Here is a 27493-nt window from a genome sequence, read left to right on the forward strand (position 1 = left end):
CATAATAGGGTCTGGAATATGGGGGTGGGGGGGGGGGGGCTCTGAAGTGGTAGCTCTGATGTCATGAAGCTTTGCTCATTCTTACTGCAAAGTGCTCATGATGAACTGACTCTGTGATGGATGTGTGTGCTTGCTGAAACAAGTGTTCCTCATACACCTTCAAGGAGAACTGACTACTTGACTGGATCTGTCTGTCTGTCAGTGGGAGCAGAGCAGAGCAGTGAGGCAGCCTCCCATTTATTCTCTGAAGTCTCAGTCACTGCTACACAGCCTCAATCCTACATGTTACTCTGACAACCAAAATCGGAGACATGAGATTCAGTGGTCATGAGATTTATAAGGTGTTTATTCATTCTTATACATTACATAACTGAATAATAAAATAATATACTCAATAACAATAGATTTAAAACAATTCAACAATCATATCAATTTAACATGTGTATAGCCTATTTGATTGTACTAAACTTAGTTTTTCCCAGGACCCCTTAGGGTAAAAACCAAAACGTGGTGGGAAACACTAACACTACACAACTAATTAAAATGATCAAAGCTTGATGATTAGTTGATTATTTGAATCAGCTGTGTAGTCCTACGGTAAAAACCAAAACGTGTCCCCCTTGGGGACCCCTGGACAGAGTTTTGGGAGACCCTGTACCTAAATAAAAACTGGAAAAGGTATCAACGTATTTGGAGATGTGCTACAGAATTAAAAATACATTTTCTGATAGCTTTACAACATATGAGGTCATTTGGTTACTGTGGCTCTTATCACGCAAGCAATAAGTGAGCACAAACAATTAAATGAGCGCTAAGCGGAGTTTGCACAGTATTGTTATGATGACAAATACAAACATTTGACCATAACTCTGAAACATACAGCGCTATGGAGAGATTACAAATGCACATTTAACAACATTTAGAATAGTTACCTCCAATATTATGATACTTGGAATTTTATGTTACTAACTTCACATCCTGTTTGTGAGATTTCTGTTAGCCGTTAATTTGAGATAGATTACAAACCTGTTTAACTTCTGATATGAGGGACTACTGTGAATGTGGACTCTAAACTGGACATCAGAGACATCATTCCAGTAAGTGCTTCGTTGTTGTGGAATGAGAGACCATTCGTGAAGGTGCTGTAGTCTTTTACTCTGTCCCTGTTCCTCGAGAGCGTTCCTCACTCAAAGGCTCTCTCAGTACTGGCTCTGGGTGGGCCTGGGAGGCAGGGAAGTGCCGATGCTGTGCTCCGTGCTGAAGTTGTACTCGTACTGCCACAGGATAGAAGTAGAAAGGGATTTAAAATACAGTATATCCTGTACAAACTGTTTGTATATGAAAACACTTCTTCACCAACAGCATTGAGGTTTGTACAAGTAGCTCTTTCAGTAGCAGATCATTATGCCTTCAAGATTACAAGCCGGGTATGGGTTTGAGTATGAAGAAAGCTGAAAGGAGAAATGTGTGCAAATAGTGTCCCCTTGTGGAATAAATTGAGAATGTATAATACGTTTATAAAACCACAGTGCTTATGAATTTTCTTCACACCATCCATCTCCCAGATACATGCATCTAATGCACAGTTCTTCTTGGCTTTCTCAATGGATAAAATAATATATCCTTTGGTCGCAAACAAATATAAAAAAAAAACATTGCAATGAAGGAGAGCAATTCAAATCAATTGTGATGTTGTGGTCAAATATATATTTCAAGTCATTGTTGAAAGAGTAGTACCACGTATCAACTTTTACTGCAATTTTACTAAAACAAGCAAGCACATACCAACTCATCACTTCAATACACTCTGATCTGCAATACTGAATCACTGCACTAGGTGATGCTGCAAGATCATCACATGCGTTTTTATATCTATACTCAAAGATCCCAACTAAGCACAATGGATTTATTGGGGATCTCCAACCAACACCCCTCTGTCTTTCAGGAAACTATAAGTTACGAGTCACATGCCACAAGACGGTTAGTTATGATGAGATTCAACCACGACACCTGGCAAAATAAATAAACAAATATATGTAAGTCTGAGCCTGTGTGTGGATGATGGATGGGGGAATGGGGTGTTATCAGGGAGAGCATGTATCACTGTCTGCCACTTTTACACGCGGGCTGACAGGACAGTGACACACAAGAACATGGGCGGCAATCACCCAGATGAACAGAGCTTCATTTCCTGTCCCTGCTCCACTGCTAAAAATATGTGACATGTTGTCTTCATTAATTCCACCTCTATTTGGAGCTCTCTCTCTCTTTTCTCTCCTCTCTCTTCTCCCCTTCTCTCTCTGTCTGTCTCTCTCTGTCTCTTACACACTACATGCACCCAGTCACACACACAGTTTACTGCTGAAACACACACACGTCCATAGGTGCAAATGAAAATGTCTGTCAGATTCAAACACACATATGAAAAGACGTCCACACTAACAGACACACTCTCACAAGCTAACTCTGAAAATCATTAGCCAGCCGCCAAAAACAAACATTTTCTAGCAGTGCAAAGTACATAAAGACGTCAGCTCAAATCACTTACTAATTAACACTTAAAAAGATACAAATTAGATATGCGTGGATAAAAGCAATTATAATCTCCACAAGTTTTGCGAATCATTTGGGAAATGAAAAGAATGCCTAATTGCTGGAACCAACATCATCTGAGAAGTATGGCTTAAGTGATGCCTGTTAGGAAACGTTCTTATCTGTAACACTGTATATGATTACAACAGTTTTCCTCAATTACACGTGCACATGTCAAATACCACCTCTCTTTTATGTATGTCTTTTAAAAAATGTATCAGTCAGTCAGAATGTCCTTTACAATAATAATCTTTCTTCGCCCTGAAGAGAGAAAATGAACTCCTCCAGTGTACTCTGACAGTGACCTCTGCTGGACAACTGAACACCACTCACCATGAACAAGAACGGCCTGTTTGTGTGACTGCATATTTTAAAGGCTGCACTGAATACTGCACTATTTATTCATAGTGGTATTGGATTTGATACACTGAAAAAAAAGATCTAGTGCATATTACAAATACTACTTAGCTTTTGATAACTGTAAATATCTGTACATATATGAGCAGGTGTTACTATGTAGTAACTAGGGGGTGCTCAGTGACTACATATTTTGGCTTCAACCTTCAAACTAGAACAGAAAACCAAGATCTACATTTTAAGACCTAAATTTAAATTATTTTTTATTTTTATTTTTTACAAATAAAAAAGCACTCCAAAAGCCCTGAATATATATTTGGCATGTGTAATATCAAACTGAAATACGATATTCATTTCCCATCTCTAGAGATATTGTAGTGGGATAATAATGCGAGAGGAGAGAAGTAAAAATAACACAATGGTGAGGGATGTTTCCTCTTGGAAACTAATTATCAAGCTAAGCTGTGACTTCATCCCCATCAGCCTGGCCCCACCATTAATCTTGTGCTGTCGTCCACTTCACTAAATCCTGCGTGTTACACTATCTCACATTTACTTCATCAGTTCCAGCTACCGCTGCGGTAATTAATGATTCCTAGCGCTCTTCCCTTCCCCTCCACGGCTCAGCTCGCCATGTGTCCTGCTGCTAATCACACTAACTGAGAGGAGAGGAGAGCTAGCCTACGGGACGAGCTGCCAGGCTGTCTCCATCAGCAGACCGCAGTGGCCACACACACACACACACACACACACACACACATAATATTAGTACCTGAGCTGACAATGACAATGAGCTCCATTCTCAGAGACCAGATGACAAGATGGCGACTCTGTGTGATTTCTATACTATGTGACAGTATACAGAGCCAGGGAGCAGAACAGACACCCAGTTTGATGAGGGAGTGTTTGCTCTGTAACACATCTCAAACCCAACAGCACCTGTTCTTTTACAGTGGTCTGTCACTTCCTGGCAGTTCTGATACCCAGATATCGTGCTAATGAGAGAGAGGGGGAGGGGTTCACTCTCCTTCATGCACACACAATAACTGTGTGAGAACACACACACATGCACACTCACACAAGCACAAGAACATATGCATGCACACACACACACACACACACTTTTCTCATTTTTTTTCTTACCAGGAATGCCTGTAGGGTAGCTAGTTGCTCTGTAATAATACACTGTCTGTATTCTTTTCATTTACTCTGCATGAACGTGTATCTCTACTGTCTGTATGCTGGCTGTCTCATTGGGTAAGAAAGATCAAGTAAGGCTAATTGAAACCAAACACATGCAGTATGTGCATCATACTGGCAATCAGTTTCAATAGTGAGAAGACCACCAAAAAAGAAAAGAACACCAAATGGAATCCAGAGGGTTTTTGTGCAGGACAAAGTGAGACTAGTCAGTTCTCAGAGAGAGTGGCTGACCAGGCCCAGTCTGGGCGGGCTTTAATTCAATCTGGGTTTAGTGGAGCCAAAAGGGCCTTGCCCGTCTCAGACACTTAATTACAACCCCCAAGAATGTTTGCTTTGCATTCTGGGCCAACGGTGTCAGTGGCAGCCGAGCGTTGCAGCCCCTACTCACTTCCTCCTCGATCTCTGCCAAGGATTTGATCGTAATGCCCATTAAATTGACTCGCTGCATCTGAAATCAAAAGCAGAGAGAGAAGAAAACAAGAAACACGGCGTTAGGCACATGGCTAAGTAAGCATGCTTAAAATCTTTAATCCTCTCCCTCTCTGTTTCAATACAAAAGGTGATACAGTGACAGCCGCCGCCAGCCAGCCAAATGGACTGCATTGAGCCAGCTCTGTCTGGCTGCATGCATTCATCACTCAGTCTACACTGGAAGAGAAGAGAGGAGAGTGCAGGAAGCTGTGTAGAACTGACTGGGGATCAGATCCTGGAGAAGGAAGAATACAGGCTACATACAGTATGTCCTCAATTGAAAAGTGGATGGATAAAAGCTACGTGTAGAGAGCACTTTGTACCTCACAATTTAACAAATTAGAGGCGATGAAAAGAAAAAGGCTTTTTAGTTGGCATAATTCAAAAGCTTTGTGTAAACACTCACTTCTTCAGGGGTTCTTGGAAATTTTTCAGAGATTGTGAAGGGCACATCATCCATTGCTGAAAAGAGAAAATAAAATGTTGAGTGGAAACATTAAAGAATAAAAACATGACAACACGTTTCATACATTTCATACAAAACCAATCATTCCATAATCTTCATACTGAGTATCTCATCCTGGCTAAGTGTAAAAAAAGAAAGAATTGAAGACCAGCCTCCCTCAACCCCCCTCCCACCCAACCCTTCCTCAATAGCTTGAAGATGAAAGGTTTTTTATTCTCTACTGTACTTGAGTACCTCCACCCACCCCCTTCCCTCCTTCCCCCAAAACCCTCGCCAGCCCGACTCCTCTTTAATTACTCTTGATTATTCCTGATTCTGTCTTGTCAGAGAGATGTTCCACTCCAAAACAAAGACACTCGCGCAGAAAAAGGGGAAAGAAGTGAGACAAAACATTCACCGGATACTGATTTGCATGAAAATAAGCCACAGTGTTTGGCAGGCAAAAAGTGGATTGAAATGAGGACTTGCCAAGAGCGTGGTAGTGTAATTAGCATTTGACCAAACAAACGAGCTTCAACAGAGCTATAATTAAGCAGGCCTGTAATTAAGTGTATGCCCTTTATCATAATGATCATGGTTAAAATGGTGTGATGGCTGCCAGTTGATTATTAATGGTGCAACCCCATACTGTACGCAGCCTGCAAAGGAATCAGAGTGTCACTACTGTCAGGCTAGAGAGCAGCCCTTTGTTTATAAAATACATTAGGGCCCAAATTAACGCAGGGTGACAGGGGACACAAAGGCTCTCGTTCCTTTCCAGACGAGAGGTGGTGACTAACTGCCGCTGCTCGGCTACACCAAATCACGAAGCACACAACTTCTAGCTCCCCTCTCTCTCTCTCTCTCTCTCTCTCTTTCTCTCTGAAGGGCCACAAATATCAAGAGGCCAACCTTCCAACTGGTGTTATTTTACCCATAGTCCATCAGCCTGCTGGCACAGGAAAAGGAACTCAGAAATAAATGTAACCAAATGCTTTTCATGAGTCACTGTTTTGGATCTGATATTAGTCTGTGGAGAATATAACTTAATAACAGTATTTCAAACAATGGCATTTGAACATTCCTTCATTCTGACACTTATGACTGCCTTTTTGTGTACCTCAACAGTAGGGATCCATTATACTGTACTTTCCACCCATAAATGTGATTTTTACTGCTACAATGAGGTCTTTGTAATCTACCCGTGACCTCACATAATGTAATGACTACAGAGCTCTGAGGAAAATGCATTGAATATCACCCCTACCTAAAACCCACCATCACCATTACAAACCACTACTGTAAATCTACACTATGAGTTAGGTCGGATGAGAGAATAGCCTTTGGCCTCCATTTACCATCACCCTAAAGCCATTCAGAAAGCCAGCCCTGGCATGTGTGCTTCGACCCGCTCAGAGGAGGACTATTTAGCAGCAGTGCTAGCTGAAGGGCTATCTGCAGCAGCAGGGCTGGGTGATTGGGTGGATATGATGGCTTGTTTAAGCCCATAAAAACAAGTGAATAAACATGTGCTACTGTGTCACCGGGAGCAAAGAGGTAGGCGGGCGGGGGAATATATTAGAATCAATACCCAGCAATGGGAAGTGCAGATTGCACCCTGTTGATGGATCTGTGTGTAACAGACAGATTAATCTAGAGCTGAAGGCTGGGGTGCTTCTTTGTTGTTCAAGGATTACATTTTAAATCAGATCTCACTTAGTATCCCCCCACCATCCATACTGGAGGGTCCATCTCACACCCAGACCAATGGAGGAACTTGGAGCCGATTTTACTGGGCGAGAAATTGCTACTTTACCAGGCACACGTACCTACAGTAGTGGAAAGTGCTGAAGTAATGTTAGTCCAATCTCCTGGTTGAAACACTCCCAGTCTAAAGCATTCACTAGCTACTCAAATGGCCAGGGCTAGAGTCTGTCTGAGCAATGAATCAAGTTCCAGCAATTTGTGTGAGGAAAACAAATATTTGACCATTGGTCATGTGGTCCAATCTATATGTGTGTAAATGGTGTAGTAAAAATGTACGCGTTGTAGAGTGATTGTGTGTTTGGTATTTTTCTATCAAATCAGAGTCCATACATGTGCTCTAATTATGACTCCCTAATGAATATGATGATGGTTATGATGGTGATCATGACGATAACAACAATGATGATGATGGTGGTGTTAGCGAGTAAGGGCCCTGTGGCCTGACTGATGGTAGTGTAAAGAACGGAGTCAGCACGGGCCCAGAGTGGATCACTGGCTTATTAATGGCTCTATCAGGTGAGATGAGGAATGGCTGCATTGTCATCTCCAGCCCCTGGGCGCAGACGAATGGCTGTTTCAGGACGGGATGGGCTCCCTCGTCTGCTGCGCAGAGCACCAATCCCTCACAGTTCTGTAGTTGGACGCGCTGTCACTGTGGACTACAGCTTCAGTCCCGCTATGACCCGTACACAGGACTATAACGCACACAGACACATGCACACAGACACATGCACACACACACACACACATTTATACAGGGTAATGCTCAGACATTGACTGATTGAGGACTGTGTGGGTGATCGAGCATACCTCCCATTACCTGAACCACAACTCTTAATTAACAATGAAAGAATGTGAAATAACTTTTCATTCATGCTTCACTAATTCAACATACCTGCACTGATCTGTGTCCACTATAATTACTCAGGTGAATCAAACTGACTCCAGGATCAGCTGGGAAAGTACTGAATATTTACTCTAATACAGTCTTACATGCCTATCTATTTTTAAAGTGGCCATATGAATCAGTAATGTTTGGGTTACTGTGACTAAGACTGTGGTACTTCTACTGAGATACAGTGAGGGGACAGCGGGAGCCGAGTATGAGAAATCTGAAGATAAAAAAAGAACCGTTCCCGTTGGCCAAAATCTATCACAGACTCAGTTTTGAAAAGTTATTACGGGAGTTTCCAGTTTCCATCTAAGCACTTCCCTGTAAAGACATAATATTAACTGTTTATTGCGCCTTGAGGATTGATGCATCTACTATATATATATTTTTTTACAATAGAAACTTTGTGCACAACCACACCAGTGTCCAACTCCAAATACTTTATTCTAGGTTCCTTGCCAGTGTATCTGCCTCATTTAAGGTAAACGGAGTTTGGATCCACATAGATCAAGAAGAGGAGGACCTCTTCTGCCCATTCACAGCCCTCACCCCGACTAGACACTGACATGAGAAATAGTGGCCAGTCCTGACAGCATCTCTGAGACAGATTGTAGTTTATTTTGTCGCCCGGGCATACCATCTGTGCCATTCCAATAGAGGCTGTTTTCTCAGGCTGCTGTAGGAGAGAGGGCACGAGGCACAGGGTCCCTCAGTAGCTCTGCAGCCGCGGCAGGTCATTAGTCAAATTGCCTAATGAGAGAGAATACAAATTGCCCCCTACCCTGACAGGAGGTGTCAGAGCTCCTGACCCGTGCTATGAGAACAGATGATCGCGCGTTGCTATTTTCAGATTATTTTAATGACTGTGGCTCTATGATTTCCATTCTTTTCCCCCTATCTTTTTTTAAATTCCTCCAGACAGAATGGGAGTTTGGGGGGGGGGGACCTATGAAGATTCTGAAAATGTCCCATAGAAAAGCAAAAAAGTGTTACTTTTAATGATTACAGCAAATGAAAAAAGGGTTGCTGGGGATGACAACTGAATATATTATCTTTATTCATATCCTTTTTCACAGGCATTACAATTGAGACGTTATTCATCTGATATTCAGGATATATTTTACAACAGGTTCATTTTGGACATTGGACTCTATACACTTACTAATGTAGCACGGTAACCCTAGTTAGATTGATGCAGTCACCAAAAATAGATGCCAAAACAATATTTATGAAATGGAGACAATTGTAAAATGCCAACACCTATACTGAAAAGAGTGATTTAAATGGTTTTAAAACACACTACTAGTCCCAGATAGCTTGGAAGGCATGATTCTCAGTGCAGCTAATCATTTGTACCGGTGGATTATATGGGTGTCTCTGCAGACTCCTCAGGGGCAGTAGTGGGGCTGCTAAACACCCAGGTTTACACAGAGAACGAGAGGAGGGAAAGCGGAGGAGTATTTAGCAAGGAGGGAGTAGAGTTATTTTTTCCATCTGTGTGACAAGCAGCCCTTGAAATCCAGTTCTGGGTTGGGAGCCAGGAGGCAGTCCCAGTCGGGCGCTGGTCCATCAGTCTTCCAGAAAGTGGGCACACCTACAGTGAGTTGGCCACAAACACTACGGCACAACAGTGGATATTTGGAGCTCCACAGTCTAATTTCACATAATTTCTTCTATTTGAGGGCCCATATTTTTGTCTCTCTGTTATGGACATTAAATGCATATGATGATACAACAGACACCTACAATTCTATAAAAGGGCGGCTATAGCATAATGATCCATCATGCATAGAGAACTTATCTGGTCGCACATTCTATTTGTAAAATGCTATTTGTATTGTGCTACATACTATTTGTATTGTGCTACATGCTATTTGTATTGTGCTACATACTATTTGTATTGTGCTACATGCTATTTGTATTGTGCTACATACTATTTGTATTGTGCTACATGCTATTTGTATTGTGCTACATGCTATTTGTATTGTGCTACATGCTATTTGTATTGTGCTACATGCTATTTGCATTGTGCTATATGCTATTTGTATTGTGCTACATGCTATTTGTATTGTGCTACATATTGTGCTAAGAATTTCTTCTTAACTGACTTGCCTAGTTAAAGAAAGATTATGCTATTTGTATTGTGCTCTGTAATTGCAAAGTAAACATAGTCAAACGTCCCTTTCAAAGTTTCAAAACTCCAATGTAGGCTAACCACGATGATCACTTAGCACAAGTCTGGGAATTGAATAAACATCAGAACTTGATAAGCAGTGCATTGTCTTTAAAGACTTAACAGTGGCACCAACATTGAGCCCCAGCTGTGGTTGCTGGTAAATGTGCAGCAGAATCTGTGTATGAATGGGGTACGCCTCTCTGGACAAGTGTTAAATCTGGCAGAGGGCTGACAGTAAATTGCATGCGCAGGATGGGACACAGCAGAAGGCACAATTACACAAATCCCCTCTTAATTAGCGGTTCTGTGGGCAAACTAACCTGTAATGATGCAAGGGATGTGGTGAGCCCAAAAAAAACTAACTAGGAACACTCCAGAATACTGGTGAGAGTGTCACATGGCCATGTGCCTTCTGAAGAGGATCAGAGAGGGACGTGTGATCCATTGTGATCAAAGCAGCTGTACACTATGGTAAGGGATGGTCCCCATGCTACCCTGCTCCCCCCAGCTCCTAGCACTCTCTGAGCTCCTTGCCCTCTGGACTGTGGGCAGAGCAGCAAGTCCTGCAAGGTTGTGGGTGGCGTTATTAAGTTTTCGATGCTCACAGTACCAGGCAATGTAAAGTGGCACCTCACATGGTGAGTAATGAGCTGTGCCAGGGCGGAAGCAGGAGGGATGACAGCCAGAGAGGCTTCCTTGGCAGCCACTAAGCTGGGCCTTAACCAATTCATCATCCGCCTAAACCAATCCACCAATGCCGCAACGCCATTTGTCATTAATTATGCTAATAAACACACCATTACTCTCCTGGTGAAACAAGCAACGGTTATTAGTTAAGGCCTTTCGGATAGGTTGACACATTGAGGCATGTTTGTACACATCAACGTGTACACCCTTAAAAAAAAGGTGATGTCTAGAACCTAAAAGCATTCTACAGCTGTCCCCATAGGAGAACCCTTTGAAGAACCCCTTTTGGTTCCATGTAGAATCTTTTTCCACAGAGGGATCTATGTGGAACTCAAAATGATTATACCCGGAACCAAAAAGAGTTCTACATAGAACCAAAAAGGGTTCTACCTGGAACCAAAAAGAGTTCTACCTGGAACCAAAAATGGTTCTACCTGGAACCAAAAATGGTTCTCTTATGGGGACAGCTGAAGATCCCTTTTCATAACCCTTTTTTCTAAGACTGTAGGTCAGTAAACTGTATGTTGGTGAGTAGGCCTATAGTGTTTCAAGTTGGAGAGACAAAACAATTGATTCAGTTGAAATGTTACAATAAGTGAGTGTATGGTTCACCTAAAAAGAGACTTACTGATTTTCATCCAATCATATGGGAACAATTTCTTAATCAGGCTCTTTGCTATGCTCACAAACATAATGACTCCATCTTTGTAAAAAGGGCGATTGTTTTAACATTTCTAAAGCATACTTCATAGGTCCTCTTAGAGAACCAGTCTGAGCAGAACTATTTAATATAGCTTCTGGGAGCCCCAGATGCCCTTTTCCAAAACGACTTAATTTCCAGAATCTCAATGTGCTTTTTACATCACACTACGGTATGTATTATGAGATCATTAATTACAAACTTAACAAGTCAGCAGAGCCATTAAAAGATCTTTAAGGCATATTTGTCCATAAATCTCCTTAAACTATATTTAATGACTGGATTTGGGGGAAATATTTTTTTACCAAGTTCTAATTAGATGTGTGATAACAAACCCTGCTGTACATGGAGGGAATGAGGGAGCTGTGACAGGCCATCCATTGATGGTCTCCATGTCTGGCCACTGAGAATAATGGAGCCCTGCTTTTATTCCAGGGAAGAATAGAGAGCAATGAGGGATGTGAGTCCAGTCTGGTCTGCAAATGCAAAGCTATTCAAAGTCACTTATTAATGGGGTTCTGAAAGATTGCATTCATATATTTTGTTTGTAAATATATTTCAATATGCTTCAATTTATGGCCTTTTGAAATTAGCAGATTATCAAAACAGAAACCATTTGTATTAACTATCTAGGTAAAAATGTGTTGACAAAAGAAAATAGTTGTAATATTCAAGATACTGATAACATAAATGGTAAAATTATCACCATATTTTGGGGATGTTCACTGTGTGCGTAAGCATGCTTAAGCACTCTCTTGCTTCTCTCTCCACACTGACCATAAGAATAAATCATTAATGGGTTTTCAGAGAAGAAACTTCACAGTTTTTCATGCCTTGATGCAAGCCGAACCCTTTGGCTTTGTTTCAGACATTTAGAATTGTTTTATCGTACAGGAATTGCATACTTTAAATCTTGTACCATCTAAATTAAAACACAGCAGTAAATCTGCCCAATACCTCCCCCCATTAAATATCCATGCAAGATTCATTTGGCTCAATTTACTTGATCCAGGATCCTTTGGATGGATGCCTTACAGGAGAGGAAAACACCACTCTGGTTAGTGTTTTAATGACCCACCAGAGGTGCCACAAGGCCATTGAATAATAAAAACATGCCGATGACATTTGTGTCACTAGGCGGAGGTTGTTTTTTAATCCCTCAGCCTAAAGAATGTTGTTATTATAAAATATAACCACACTGGTGCAGAGGCTGTGGAGATACATCATAGTGTGTTGAGATTACAGTTGGAGATTAGCAGAGCTGAACTCCTCCCTCTGCAGAGGCTAGCCTGCAAGCCCAGCACCACAGAGAGAGAGATAAGATGGAACTTTTGTTTGAAACCTTATGAGAAGCCTCTTAATGAAAGTGCTGGGCCAAAAATAATCTTTTTTCTCAATGTTAGTCAATCAAAAAAATGGTGTAGTTGGAGAAAAAGAGGAGAAAGAAAGTAATTTTGTATAATCAGTGAGCACCATCTGGAACAATTAACTGAATTCCACAAAACCCATAGGATCAGTCATATTGGCTTATTAAAGATCCGGAATTATACAAGTAATAAATCCTTGGAAAAACGAAGCGTAGACCCCTGCCTGTCACGACTATTTTAACTTCAAATACAGTGGAATGCTTGATAAGGCTGAAAAGAGGAGATTAATATATGCAAATTACGTCGAGCATTTAAAAGCCCCCCAACAACTGTCTCCTTTTTTTTCTGTCTCTTATTATGGGGCTTTATGTTTTATTCATACACCAACTCACCTGTCATTTCATAAGCTAAAATATTATGAGGGTATTATTAAACAGCGTAAAGTGGCGCTTTAATTGGAAAGCCCCATTGCATTTTCCAGATGCACAAAGTTTAATAAGGATTCTAATATCGTTCCGGAAAATCAAAAATCATTGTCATCCTTCTGCCATGGTATTTTGCAAACCCAAGTTAATTTTGAATCTTCCTTTTTTCTTTCTCTTCCAATGGATGAACTGTCTCCCGTCTGTTAATTGAACTTCTTTTAATGGATTGGGAAATAATTGCACTCCATATTACGTTATATCTGGGCCAATGTCAGGATTTTTTGATTAATGCAATAGATATGTTAATGTATTACTTTTATCACTAGGATGTCTGCTAAATATGACATGCTGTTCAATGGATACACAATAAAGCAAATAGTATATGAACTCCATTCAAAACACCATCTTTTTATGCTATATAGTGAAGTAAAGGGAAAGAAAACAGTACTTCTAATTATGTAAATTAATAGAATACTATATACCAGGGGTATTCAACTCTTACACTACGAGGTCCGGGGCCTGCTGGTTTTCTGTTCTACCTGATAATTAATTGCACACACCAGGTGTCCCAGGTCTAAATCAGTCCCTGATTAGAGGGGAACAATGAAACAAAATGCAATGGAACTGGCTTCGAGGTCCAGAGTTGAGTTTGAAGGCTAAATACCTTTGAAGATGCATTTTGTTGCAATCCAATACATTTCATAAATGCACATTTCATTATAATTACATGCACCAGGAATAACTTGCTCCCCTGTCAAAAGTATAGGAAATAATTGGCAAAGAAACTTGCCTTGGATCAAAGAGATACAGGTGAAATAAACAAAAGGTTGGGGCTGTTGTGAAAACTTTGTCTCTGTCAAAATGAGCTTGAACTGTCAAGTGAGAGAAGCTTGAAAAATCTATATGAATTAGTTTTTAATAATCTGGTTATAAATGTCAAAGCGCCTGCACATCACATCTCCACATAAAGTGACTGAAGATGACAGATTTCCCAGACATGTTGCCTCTCCTCCCCTCTCATTCTTTTTTTTTTGTGTGTTGGGTTTTTGTTTTGTTGGGAAGTGACGGAGGGTTTAATCAGGAAAGCAGGCAATTCATCAATCCTAAAGAAGGCGCCTGTACAACCCTGACAGAGCGCACATGGTTTTAGACCAACGTGAACCTGGCCAGCTGTCAACACACCACACACACCGCGCAGCTCACAATTAACACAAACCTGTCGTCTGCTCCGACCCCACACTTGGTTTGCAGGTCGTCACACTGTTAACGAAGGAGGAAAGATACTGCCTCTCACAATCTAAATGTGTGGCTGGAAGGCTCTCTTTTCAAGACAAATGAAGCTGAAAGAGAAAGTCTTTGTACAGTATGACTGGGAAGATGAACCCCTCTCTTCAAACCCCACAAAGTGATTCAAAGAGAGAGCAGGGCTGGAGGATTTGTGACATGGTGATAAAAGAGCAGACACCAACGACATTCATATGATTATAGAGCACAGCCTCTATTGATAAATGATGATTGCTGGCAGTGTACTGAATCACTATGGTTCTTATTGTCACTCAAATACTGTCCTAACAGAGGTATAACACACGGAAGGCCACAGACCAGACCAATGTATGTAGCAGGTACTGTAAATAGGTATTACAAACAGTAACTTTATCATTCTAAATAACATAGAACAAAAATGATCCCTAAATCAGTAGCTATATGTTATGAACTTTGTGTGAGATCATATAATAGTGGACTGGTGGACTTGACTATCTTCAAAAACTTGTAAGGACACGGTCAGTGTGTGACAGGGATAACTGGGATGATAAGTGCATGCCACAGCCCTGCTATCTCGCCACTGTGGAACAAGAGGAATCCTCACCACATGGTGTCTCTCTCCAGCTGGATAAAACCTGCCTGCTCTACTCTCCACACTCCTCGTCTGGAGAAGCACCACCCCACACTACGGTGTTTCAGCAAGTTCTGACTCCATAGACTAAGCCAAGTTTAAACTAAGTTCCAGTCCAGATCAATTTCATTCCACTTTCCACTCTATTATTACGAAAAGAGCATTCAGTTTGGATTTCTCCTACAGCAGAAAACTGCGGGTAAATGTGAGCGTGGCATGTGATGAATCATATTTGACAGCTGTTAAACGTTCTCTTGAGTGTAATGCTGAGCTCCTCTGGGAAGCAGTGTTCATTCTTACAGATAAGCACAGCTCTTTACACGTCTGCGATAAAAGACATGAAATGTGTGCATAGATCAATTACCAAAGGCGCAATCTACACGTTGGTGGAGATGAAACACTTTTATAACAACAAATGGCTAGAAATATTTAAAAACCTTGATTCTGCAATGAATAGAAGTGATAGGAATTGAAGTCAGCTCACTGGGGGTCAGGTTGGGGCACAGTGAGAGACCTAAACTGATTTAGAATACAGTTCCGATGATTTGCAAGACGCCTTACCATACTGTATCATTTGCACAATCCATATCATACACAGTGAGACTCCCTATGTGTAGTTGAGTTTGGTGCAGTAAAGATACAGTTTACCTGATATGGTATAGAGACTGGAGCTCTCTGAGTCAGGCCTGCTTGTGCTCCTCCTGTAGGGGCTGGTGGGGAGCGCTGCAGGTATTTGCCTGGAGGAGACAAAGCACCATGTCACGTCAGACAAGTGTACCACAACATTGAAGGTGACATGTTCTCTGAGATCTGGAGAAGAACGCCAAGGCGTGGATTCAGTGTCGGGAGGAAAAGGGGTTCACTGGGGCAGGATCTTCCGATTCCAACCCCATCATCCCCATGACGACACCCCCACCCTCTTCAAGTCAGACAGCGCGTTGATCAGGACGAGACACACCTGACAGAAAAGGGTCTGGATATGGAGACATGAAATAAAAGCCAACCTGTACGTGAGCTGCCCAGGGGGCTTTAGTAGGTCTTTAATGGTTTGGGTCTGGGATTAGGGCCTGGTTAGTGCTAAAGGAATATAAATGATATGACTCAAGGGAAGTCTGTTTTACCATACTACAGGCTTGCATTACAAAAGAAACAGCATGCAATGCAGTTCATGGGCAGTTGGAGCTAACAAACCGTATAAGATTGCAATCCTCATCAATCAAGCTATCATGAATTACACCCTGTGACTAAGCCCTACTGATCGATAAATCCACAGCAAGCGCAAATGATTTCTCAGCTTCAAGAGAGCTGCATAATGTGACTTTGAACACGTATTGAAGATAAAATGAGTTCCTCCAGAACTCTGAAATAGCGATAGGCTACAGTGTGTCCAAATGTAGGGTAATGCTGAGCAAGGTGTTCATGTAATATGGGAACTTTAAATACCCTTAGCTTGGGTCACAAGGATTCAAACAAATAACTCAAATACCGTAGTTGTGTATTGTGTGTATGTTTACATGTTTACATGTATTTGCCCATTTGCAGTTAGGACAAATCATCTTCAGGGGGCTAAAAAATAAATGTCCAAAAGACTAGCGACATATCTGCACATCCGCATATTCTGATGGCAACACTCCATGAGTTGTGGCCATTCTACATTTCTATCTCTTTTGATTAGATAAATAAATGCTATAATTTCTATCAAAAACAATAAAACAAACTCCCTGACAGGTTGTGGTATTTATGAGCTAAGGCTTGCAACTCAGATTTATTTACCATGATAGGGTCGACTTTTCCCCTGTTCATTTACATCAGCATTTGGCCATCTTAAATCCAGGCCAATGGTGAATTTTTAAAAGGTTGGCATCAATCTTGTGGAACCGATTGCCACATTTAATGAAGACTTCCCTTACCTTGCAAAGGTTGACTCCACTGCTGAAAAGGGAAGGGACATGCCTCTCCAAGCAGTGAGACATTTCACAAACACTGATAAACTGAAGGGAGATTGTTTAGATGCTCTTTTGAAGAAATGCGCTTGAGCGGTTTGGTTCATGATATTGCATAGAACAATGAACCGATCCATTGAGAAACACAAATGTAAATAAAGCATTCAGAGAAGACCTACTTTGAAACATCCATTTGCTCAAATATCACCAATTTGATAAGGTCAAAATGGAGATATGTTTAGCTGGCCTTTGAAAACTATTGTACTCAATATTGCATCTTTCCTGGTACAAAAACAAAGCACTTTATAATGAAACGATGGGTTGCCGCTAAATGAAATCAAGGGAAGATCAGACATTGCCATAGAATAGAGCATGGTTGAACCTCCCACACCAACAAACCTTCATGGACCAATGAAATGATCAGCAAACATCACATCTACCGAAGAACTGTATTGAATAATTTTTTTTGCTCACATAAAGTGCATCTCCTTGTTATAGTATAAAGTAAGGGGTCTAAGAGTTTCCATTTTCATATTAAACTTAAACCACAAAGAACTGTCTTGTTCCAAATTCTGGGCTTTCTGGGCATGATTTGGGTGTACTGGATATAGGGTGCCATGTGGCAAATCAAGTCTAATTCTTAAAATAAAAACATGGCAAGTGTATTGCTATGTAATCAACGGTAGCAGTTGGGCTCAGATTATGTTGGCCACTGGAGTTTTGACTACAATGAATCATCATTCTAGGCAACGAGAGCCATATTGACACTTGTTCCCAATTTTAATATTTAATTACAATGTAATTCCTCATTAAATTACTCTAAAACTGGGAACATAGCCTGACAGATTTAAACAATTACAACTTCACTCAGGAGCCCATTGGCCCAATGAAATCGATGCGGAATGTAATCACAAACACATATGCATAAAAGCCATAAGCATAAATAACAACCTGATCCACTTTGAGCTGGCTCACATCTTCAAGTCAAAATGTTCTAAGTAAAACTAGAGTACTGCTGATTGCTTGATAAGATCAATTAGCTGTCTAAATCCTAATATCAATTTATGGTTTTATATATTTGTTGGGTGTGGTCGGTGAGATAGAAATGAGGTAAAAGAAAATGAAGCTGTCTATCTGAAAAGAAGAAGAGAACATCTGTTAGACAGCGGACAGACAAGTAGTAGTCTGCAGAGAGGCAAGACAAGGATAAAAAATAATATCAGTGAAGAGCCTGAGCTGCCATAGAGGGAGTTGGGAGCGCTTGTTTTGACACTCATCCAGCCTCTTCCATGACAACATCTCCACACCTTCCTCAATATGCAGACAGTCCTGCATTTGCAGGGGCTGCTTTCTCACCCATCATTATCTTCCTTTAAGGTTTGTGTCAGGTGCTGGAAAGAATAGCTGCATGAATTCACAGGAAAATGTCTGAGCACACAGAGCGCATCAGATTTCGCTTGATGATTCTCTCGTTTGTGGCACCGTTCTGCATCCATTTGCTTGATTTGAGAGATACATTTGCCAACTTTTTTAGGATTCCACAAAGTAAAGAAAAAGAGTGATTTCAGTAAGTTTGACTGTGGCGTTATGGCTGGGGGCTCTGTCAAAACAGCCCACTCACAGACAATGATGGCCTCCCTCAAGAATCAGGTACAGTGCTGGTTAGGCAGCGAGGAATGGGGACAGGTACAATGCCACCGCATAGCAGCTGGGACACTGTGGAAAGTGTCAAAAGCAGAGGAAAGGACAATATAAAAGCTAGAGGAGACTGCATGCATGTCAATCGTGGCATTCAATTATATTTCCTGACCCCCCGTCAGACAGTTACTTTATGAATAATGTTTTAAACCACAAATCATACAAATGTGGTCACGTTACGGTGTTGAAAAGATGATTGGCCTTAACATTTTTATCGTTGGGCCATTTGATTTAAAAAGTGTCCAGGTATACAGTACATCAGGCTATTATTCCAAGAGAAATGTAAAAAAAAAAAACTTGATTATGCAGGAGAAAAAAAGACATTGCAATATTAGCACAAGGCTAATTTATGCCACCAGTCCATCTAGAGGTCAGATATCAGCCTTAGCAATGACAGATTTATCAGGAGAACAAATAGAAGCGTTGGAAAGGAGGAGCGTAGATGAAAGGAGAGGGGGCTGCTGTAGTGGATGCATTAAAAGCCTGACAGGACGCCACAGCTTTTCCACATAAGGGAGTCAGGAAGTGGCTGACTGGCCTCTCTCAAGATGGAAAGAAAGCTGAAGTGGTTGACACCAGGCCAAAGCAATAATTTAAAACGGGACATGGCAGCAAGTAAGGATGTTCCAGACAAAACTGATCAGAAAAAGTACATAACAGCTCTCTTCAGTTTAGCTAAAGGCTCAGGTTATTCAAAACAAGGCCTGTCTGCTTGTTCTTGGATGCTATTATGGCACTCACCGAAGTGGAGGCCAACCACGTGCAGGGGATGGTCATACAATTTTATTCTTCAAAACAAATTAATTGGTTGTACAAATAAAATGAAAATGGAGGAAAACCACTCAGAATTCAGTACCAAAGTACAGTAACTTTAACCTAGATGCTGACAGCTTTAAATGCTGACAAAAGTTTAAGTGGCTTCGTGGTTTAAGTCAGAGCACAACTCTAACAAGCTCACATTGCCTGGGGCAGCCTAACATTTGTAAGGGATCACCAGCATTCAAAATTACAAGGGTCATAAAAAACGTACACAATATTGACTGCGTTTAAAACATATTTTCCACTGACTGTGAAAGGCACTTACATTTAAGGGGTGGCGTTCTCAAAAGGCCATAAAGTTGTTATAGATAGCCCCAAGACAGCACAGTGTACAGGAGGGAATTCTCAGACGCTGAACATGGATGAGGGAAGAGTTCAAGTGATCCAACCACTTTTCAGAAATGACAGTTACCAGATACTAACTGCCTGAGTAGTTCGAAAACATGGACATACTTATTTTGGCTGATTGAATCAAACATAGCTCATATGACACTGAGCACACACTGGTTGAATAAAATCACATGATGTTAGCCACACGCGTCGAATACAACAGGTGTAGCCCTTACAGTGAAATCAAAGTTGTTAACGCGTAATTTCAATGAAGTTACGTTGATCTAACATGGAATAGACGTTGAATTGACATCTGTGCCCAGTGGGATGGCTCATAAACACTCCAGAAATATTGCAATGTATTGTAGCACAAGGTACTCAGTATAATGAAAGTGTGGCCTTTCCATGCGTTGGTTGTTTATCTGTCTATAATGAGGGGTCTGGAGCAGCCAACAAAGAACATGCCGGCAATATTCACTTCATAAAATGGCATTGTCTACTTTGGCTGGCGAGAGTTTCTTATTCAGTACATCATCTTGCTCCTATGTGTCTGTGCATTGTGGATGGAAATGAACTAAAGGGAAGGAAAGGGAAGGCTCTCAAGCTGTGGCATGAATTTGTAAATGTTAATACAAAAACATGAGCCTGTGATCTCAGCAGGCATCAGGAGGGGGTTTGTTGCTTTGAGGTGCAATTTATTCTTACCCCCAACGCCCCAGCGACTTGAAAGTGGGCTTCAAAAGAGCTAAGGATTACTGGTAACAGTTGAGAGGGTACACGGCCTAGGATTTCTCCATCGTTTCGAGACATCAAACATGATTAACTATCTGCTCCCCAAATATTCGCGATTCACACAACTCCGATTTGTGCGTCTCGCCTCTCAAATCATAGTTTGCACACTTCATACCTTTAAATCAAACAGCTTTCTCTCATCACCAGTAGCCATATGAATCGTCTCACCTTTGAATATCACTCCATCAGTCTGGCCACCTTCACTCTGACCTCTGCTGTGGAGTGGAGTTGTCTTCATACTGCTCTCCACATTGAGCCTCGAACATTCCAGGAGCAGCACTCCAAGCCGGCAAGCCCATCGATACCCCTGCCATGCCCCCCTCGCCACCGCCATTCAAAACGAATCTTGATTGTTTACTTACAATTTGCTCTGGAAATCCCCAGTACTTCATTGCGATAAAAAATTAGGCTGTTGGATCTGGCCGCAGTACAAAGGCCTACTCCTTCTCTGTGGGCCCCAGGCAGGGCAGACAGAGCAGCTGAGGATGGGGCTACGGTACAGCAACAGTATGGCATGGTGGAGCTCTCTGTACTACCTGCCTCTGTCTTCCCCTCCCTTCCTCTGCAGCTGTTTCTCTCTTTCTCTCTCCAGGCTACGTTTCTTCCCCTTTGTCTGCACAGTACAACAGCACTAATGTCACCACAGTAAGAGAGCGACCCGGCTCTCCAACTTGAGACAGAGACCAAAAAGCAGGAGTTCGGCCCTTGTTGAACTTATGTTCCCATTCAGGGGATCCTGTCTAGTTTCCCTTTCTCTCCAGTACTCCTTCACTGCTTTCTCTGACCAGGCACAGCTATCAGGACATGTACTGTATGAGTATGAACTGTCAATTACTTGTGTGTAATAAACTACATCACTCAAGAGGTATTGACTGACTAATGGATCACAAACACACATAAAGGAACACAAAACGGATAAATCTGAACTTGGGACTCATGTTTCCAAATACTAAAAACACAAAACAATGGCATGGTCCTTTTGAACTAAAAATTTAGAGACAGGGTGTTGATGCTTGGTTATAAAAGTATCATTAGGAACTAGGTATGTACCTTGTGGTGTTGGGCATTGAGTTGTAGATAGCGGTTTCGGTGGATGGATGGACATTTCCTGTTCGATACAAAATGTCCATATTGTTTAGCTCTCTGTAGAAACAAGAGTCACACACCAGTCAAATGGGAAATGAAACTCTTAAATTCATGAGCAACACTGTCACAGGGACATTCCAAAAATATTCCAAGACCAAATCCATTATTCAAATTCAATGACATAATTGATGAGGGTACAGCTCATATATGATTGATAAAACAGCAGACATGTGGATGATCAGAGCAGAAGACTGAGTGAGCCCTTCGTTTCTCTTGCATACCTGTGGTGAAATGAGGTACTACTGACAGACTGTGCACTGTTTATGTCCAGGCAGGTGCCTCTAGCAGGCTGCAGGCAAAGTATGTTTTGAGAAGGGAAATAGGGATCCTGCTCATTGGAGACTATGCAAAATCAATGAAAACCTACTGCGCACGTTGCCACAGAGCTGCATGTCAAAACACAATGCAATGAGTGTCAGGTGTTAAGTACGATATTCCTTCTGCTTTTACAGGTCCGTCCACTCACCCAATACACGTGTAGTGTGGACAGGTGTGCTTGGACTTCCCCTGGATCTGGATGTCACACACAGCAGTCTCTGTGGCTAGGCGTAGGCCGAGCCTAACACACAGCCTCTTCTTCCTCAAGGCAGGCTCCTCTGACGGACAAGGAGAGAGACAGACCATATTAGGGATCATGAACAAGAGGCCAAATTCATCTCTTGGTCACGGCTATGCATAAAATAATGATATGAACTATAAACACACAGAATACTGCTAAGCACTGACAAAATCCAATAATGATAACTGGAAACCCGAAAGACAAATGCTAACCCCTACAGTAGCCACAATATATGCTGCCAAATATGTTTTTTTTTCTACTGGATGTGCAGGATAACATTCCATACATCACGTTAGATGTATACACTAAACATGGATTCACTTAAAGTGGTAAAACATTACATTAAACCATGGCCCAACCACACATACTCTTTCTGTTGTTCATTCCAGCTAGAAAACATAACCATGCGTGCCCATATTACTTCTGTGCCTCCCCCATTTATTTCCAACCACCGATAGAAAGTGTAGAGTAAATGTGATGATAATAAAAAAGAATAAACATCTGTCCTCACTCACCACACCACAATATTATTACATTTTCAAGGCCTGGATAGTGAGGGGGAATACATAGCACTCAAAGAGCACTAAAGCATTGGGGAATGCATTTCATTAATATTAGATAACCCCCATCCACTCGTCCTCTCCCCAAATAAATACATAAATAAATAAGCCCCTCATAAAGAAAAGCACAGCTCCAGCTGAGATAAACAATGACTCATGATTCTCTTCCCGTGTACCTCGAGGGCAAAATGTTTCTTTTATTCCCACAGACTATCATAAATTAAGCTAACCTGCACCCATAAAACATTCACTATCTCAAAGCTAAGCTGCCCCAGAGGACTTCCGCAGAGGCTGATTAAAGCAAAGTCAAAGCTAGTGAGGGGCCCGGAAAACCTTCAGAGGTACGGTTGTGGTTTAGGGGGAAATGCTTACTTACTGGTGTCTATTGTTTCTTGGATGGGTGTGAAGCCCTCTGGTAGAGCGTCCTTCAAATCAATCAACCTCATGTCAAGGAGCACATCTGACGACTGGCTCTAATGTACAGGAAAACATTCAAAATTACATATGCACGTTTCAGATGTAATAGATTGTAAGAACCCCTTCTTATTACAAAAGTATAAGGGTTATTCCGTTTTTGTAATGGTCTGAAAAGAAATTACAAAGACAACTGAATCAATGATTTCCTAAAAGCTTGGGAAGTCTCTAAAGAGAGGAGTTGACACGTTGGTGAAAGTAATTACTCCGTAATAGCTTCTCTTAAAAATGAGAATGCATCTGTGAACTTGCAATCATTCTCAACCCTTGGAGGGAAACAGCGGGGTTGTATGTGAGGCAGGCCGGATTGCCTGTTCATCAGAATTTGGTTAAAAACAATCAGGGACTGTTTAGTTGACATTTTCAAGCATGACTCTTCTCAGCCTCCCAGCCTCCAGTCATTATATTTCAATTTTTCGCCGTAGTAAATTGCAATCATACACAGCGGCAGTGGAGAGGGGGGCGACCGAGTCGTTACTTGGCGCGTCTGAAAATCTGGATTCCACTGCCACTGTTGCCCAGCAGTCACCACCGTTAGAGAAATGTTGTACTGATTGTTTTCATTCTGACTTAGGGTGGAATATGGATGAATGTTATTACTATGCATGAAACCCTTTCTTCAGCTGTTTTTTTTTCCCATCAGGACCTGACAAAAGGGCCATCTACCTCCAACCTAGAGTATAAATCACTAAGTATTTACTTCCTTCCAACGCAATTCGGTAGCTAATTTTGCAGAATCTGTTTTTGTCCACGACAGTACTGAGGGGGCTACATTGACTGGCAGACAAAATAGCCTTTGTTGATGGCTCTGTCATGTTTTATTTGTGCCAAAGTCTTTAAAACAGTGTGGACACACATTTTAAGATAATACACAGGAACATGGGCAAGGCTATTTGTGTGACACATACTAAACTGTGGACTAGACTGAGCTCCGTCCCAGGCAGGCAGGCAGGCAGGTAGGCAAGCAGCCGTTAAGAGGTGCATTTACAAGAGCTGGCTTCAACCACTCTCACAAGGATTCTAATAGAACTATTTTCAGAATTAGTAGTAGTGTCCAACCACAAATTATTGACTTGTCACAAGGATATGTCAGAGTGAACACAGAGAAATAATTCATTGCTTGCAAAAATGCTATTATGTCTACAAATGTGGGCATGAGGTAAAATCATAGATTTATAAAAGAAAAGTGTGAGTTTGACAGTATAAAATGTTCTAAGGGTTGAGTCGAGGACTGTTCAATGGGGCATTCATTCAACTGATTTTGTGACCTCCTCTAACTCCAACCGCAAGGCTGTAAACTGAGACACTGACAGAAACTTTGGAAGGAACAAAGGTTGAAATGTCTGTCTAATCATTACAATCCTGTTGACATATTATCAGTCTTTTGGGCTGAAGTATGTACATGTACTGTATAGGTCCCAGGACCATTAACTTGATCAGTCAGATGAATGGAGTAAACCCATGTCATATATTTATCTGAATTTGTTCAAATTCTTTACGTTTAAGTTTAAAAATTATAGCATAGTTAAACACGGTTACATTTTATGTAACTAATATGCCTTGATTAGATAAGCATTCACCCTCCTGAGTTAACGTTGGAAACACCTTTGGCAGCAATTAGGGCGTTGAGTCTTCTCTCTCTAAGAGATTTGCACACCTGTATTGCGCAACATTTGCCCATTTTACTTTTCAAATTCTTAACGCTCTGTCAAGGTGTTGGGGATCATGGGCTAGACAGCCATTTTCAAGTCTTGCCATATAGTTTCAAGCAGATTTAAGTCAAAGCTGTAACTTGCTCACTCGGGAACATTGTCTTCTTGGTAAGCAACTCCAGTGTAGATTTGGCCTTGTGTTTTAAGTTGTTGTCCTGCTGGAGTGTTAATTCCTCTCCCCGGGTCTGTTGTAAAGCAGACTGAAGAAGGTTTTCCTCTAGTATGTTGCCTGTGTTTAGCTCCATCCCGTTTATTTTTATCCTGAAAAACTTCCCAGTCTTTGCCAATGTCAAGCATACCCATAGCATGATGCAGCCAACATCATGCTTGAAAATATGGAGAGTAGTGTTGTGTTGGATTTGCCCCCAACAAAACTTCACATTTAGGCCAACAAGTTTATTCCTTTGCCATGTTTTCTTGCAGTATAATTTCAGTGCCTTTTTTTCTGTATATTATATTGTTCTTTTCAATTTGTAATTTAGGTCACTATTGTGGAGTAACTAAAATGTTGTTGATTCATCCTCAGTTTTCTCCCTTCACAGCCATTAAACTCTGTAGCTGTTTTAAAATCACCATTGGCCTCATGGTGACATCCCTGAGCAGTTTCCTTCCTGTCCTGCAGCTCAATTCAGAAGGATGACTGTATCTTTGATGTGTCTGGGAGGTCATCCACAGCATAGTTATTAACTTGACCATGCTTAAAGTGATATGTAATGTCTGATTTGTTACCTATCTACCAATCACTGCCCTTCTTCGGGTGGCTTTGGGAAAGCGCCCCAGTCTTTGTAGTTTAATCTGTGCCTGAAATTCAATACTTGAAGGGTTAGTCATTGAAAAATCATGTCAACCCCTATTATTTCACACAGAGTGAGTCCATGTAACTAATTACGTGATTTGTTAAGCAACATGTTACTCCTGAACTAATTTAGGCCTGAACAAAGGCGGTGAATACTTATGCAACAACTATGTTTTAGAAATTTCATTTGTATTAATTTGTAAATATTTGCAGAATAACATTTTTAGCTTTGACATTATGGAGTATTTTTGTGTAGATCAATAATTAAAAAAAGAAAAAATTAAACACATTTCAATCCCACTTTGTAACGCAAGAAAGGTGAAGAAAAATCCAAGGGGGGGGTGAATACTGATGATACCCAGTGTTTTTCTATTTCATGGTAATTTATCAAATCTACTGTAGGCTTTAGAGCAGGATAATTGGTGTTCTCTATTCTCAAATTTTAAGTGTAAAAAAAGACCATGCAAATTTGCCTACCAATTGATATGTAGAGAACGTTCAAAGAGAGCTCAATTAACAGAAAAGTTATTACTGTTATTTTAAATAGGTGCCCCATTTCCAACCCTTTTGAAGTGTCATTTCTTATAAAGGGAACAACATTTTTGATGTGTGCATCATCTTTGAAGAATCACTGGGAGGTATCCAGATTCTCTGCAGGGACAAGGTTCATTGGAAAAAGTGAATAAAAGCTAATTTAAATACTATGAATAATCATAAATCTCCCTCTCTGGAGGACACAAGAACGTCAACGATATAACCCTGGGAGCCCACCAAGATATCACACATCAATAATATACATGCAATCATATAATCAAAAGTTCATATTGGTATTTACATTCATACAAAAAAAAAACAGACTTTTAAAATTCATTGAACATTATGGCACTTTCAATTATCAAAGTGCTGCACAGGAGAACGCTAGAGAGGGCAAATCAAGCAAACCAGTGCCAAAAAAGGTGTTAGGGATGAGGTGTTATTGCATGATGCCTAGGGAAATTGAGAAGTTTACATTTCCACTTACATTATCTCTGGTGAAACAGAGGTAGCGGGTGACCTTGGATTTGAATAAGCCGTCCTTCCACAGGTCGGCGTCGGAACCATCTGTTGTTTGTGCAACCTACGTGAAAAAAGGAGGAAAAAACAACAAGGAGAGAAGAACATGCGTGAGGTGGGATAAAGTTAATGTATGTACGCTGCGAACGTGTTGCTTTTTGCCTCTTCTCTTGCATACTTCCCTTAATTAACGGTCGCCTGCTCCAGCGCTCCATCTCATTAGTGCCCTGTGTGGGTAAAGATGGAGCCTTAGCCTCCAAATAGGTGTCTGAAAAGATCATCCCCTGGAATGGGGCTGATTAAATAAAACCTGACAAAGATCTGCTCTAATAAGAAAAACCAAAGTTCACTGTGCTCCTGATGGGGATGGGGAGATATTATTTGGAGGAAAAATAAAATAAGTGCTTGAATATGGCAACATAATGCACAAGAGCCCAGGCCCATCATAGAAAAGGCTATGAAGGACAGTGTGGGCAGCATATCTATAAGTGTGCATGCACTCAACAATGATAAAGCCAAGACTTCCCTCACATGAGTGAGTCAGACATTTCTCCATAGCTACCAGCAAACAAGCTTGGCTGAAACGTCATGTTACATTGGCCATCGTCGGTAAATCACCAAAATGACTGCCAGAC

The 27493-nt window shown here is 41.1% G+C and overlaps 1 protein-coding gene across 4 annotated transcripts in view; it reads right to left on the bottom strand.

The window, feature by feature from the left end:
* Window positions 1–328: 328 nt before the first annotated feature.
* LOC110535968 (multivesicular body subunit 12B) overlaps window positions 329–27493 on the bottom strand; it is a 48783-nt gene continuing 21618 nt past the window's right edge. For all 4 annotated transcript variants that reach the window (XM_090189141.1, XM_021621388.3, XM_090189143.1 and 1 more), the window contains 8 exons: window positions 26827–26922; window positions 23200–23296; window positions 22171–22300; window positions 21609–21701; window positions 15625–15713; window positions 5030–5085; window positions 4541–4600; window positions 329–1274 (listed from right to left, as the gene is read on the bottom strand). In XM_090189141.1, coding sequence (XP_090045267.1) covers window positions 1200–1274; window positions 4541–4600; window positions 5030–5085; window positions 15625–15713; window positions 21609–21701; window positions 22171–22300; window positions 23200–23296; window positions 26827–26922 — 696 coding nt within the window. In that variant the 3' untranslated portion in view covers window positions 329–1199. The remainder of the gene's footprint in view (window positions 1275–4540; window positions 4601–5029; window positions 5086–15624; window positions 15714–21608; window positions 21702–22170; window positions 22301–23199; window positions 23297–26826; window positions 26923–27493) is intronic.

Source organism: Oncorhynchus mykiss, chromosome 11 (assembly GCF_057628025.1).
Source record: "Oncorhynchus mykiss isolate SJ-2025 chromosome 11, ASM5762802v1, whole genome shotgun sequence".
Classification (NCBI taxonomy): Eukaryota; Metazoa; Chordata; class Actinopteri; order Salmoniformes; family Salmonidae; genus Oncorhynchus; species Oncorhynchus mykiss.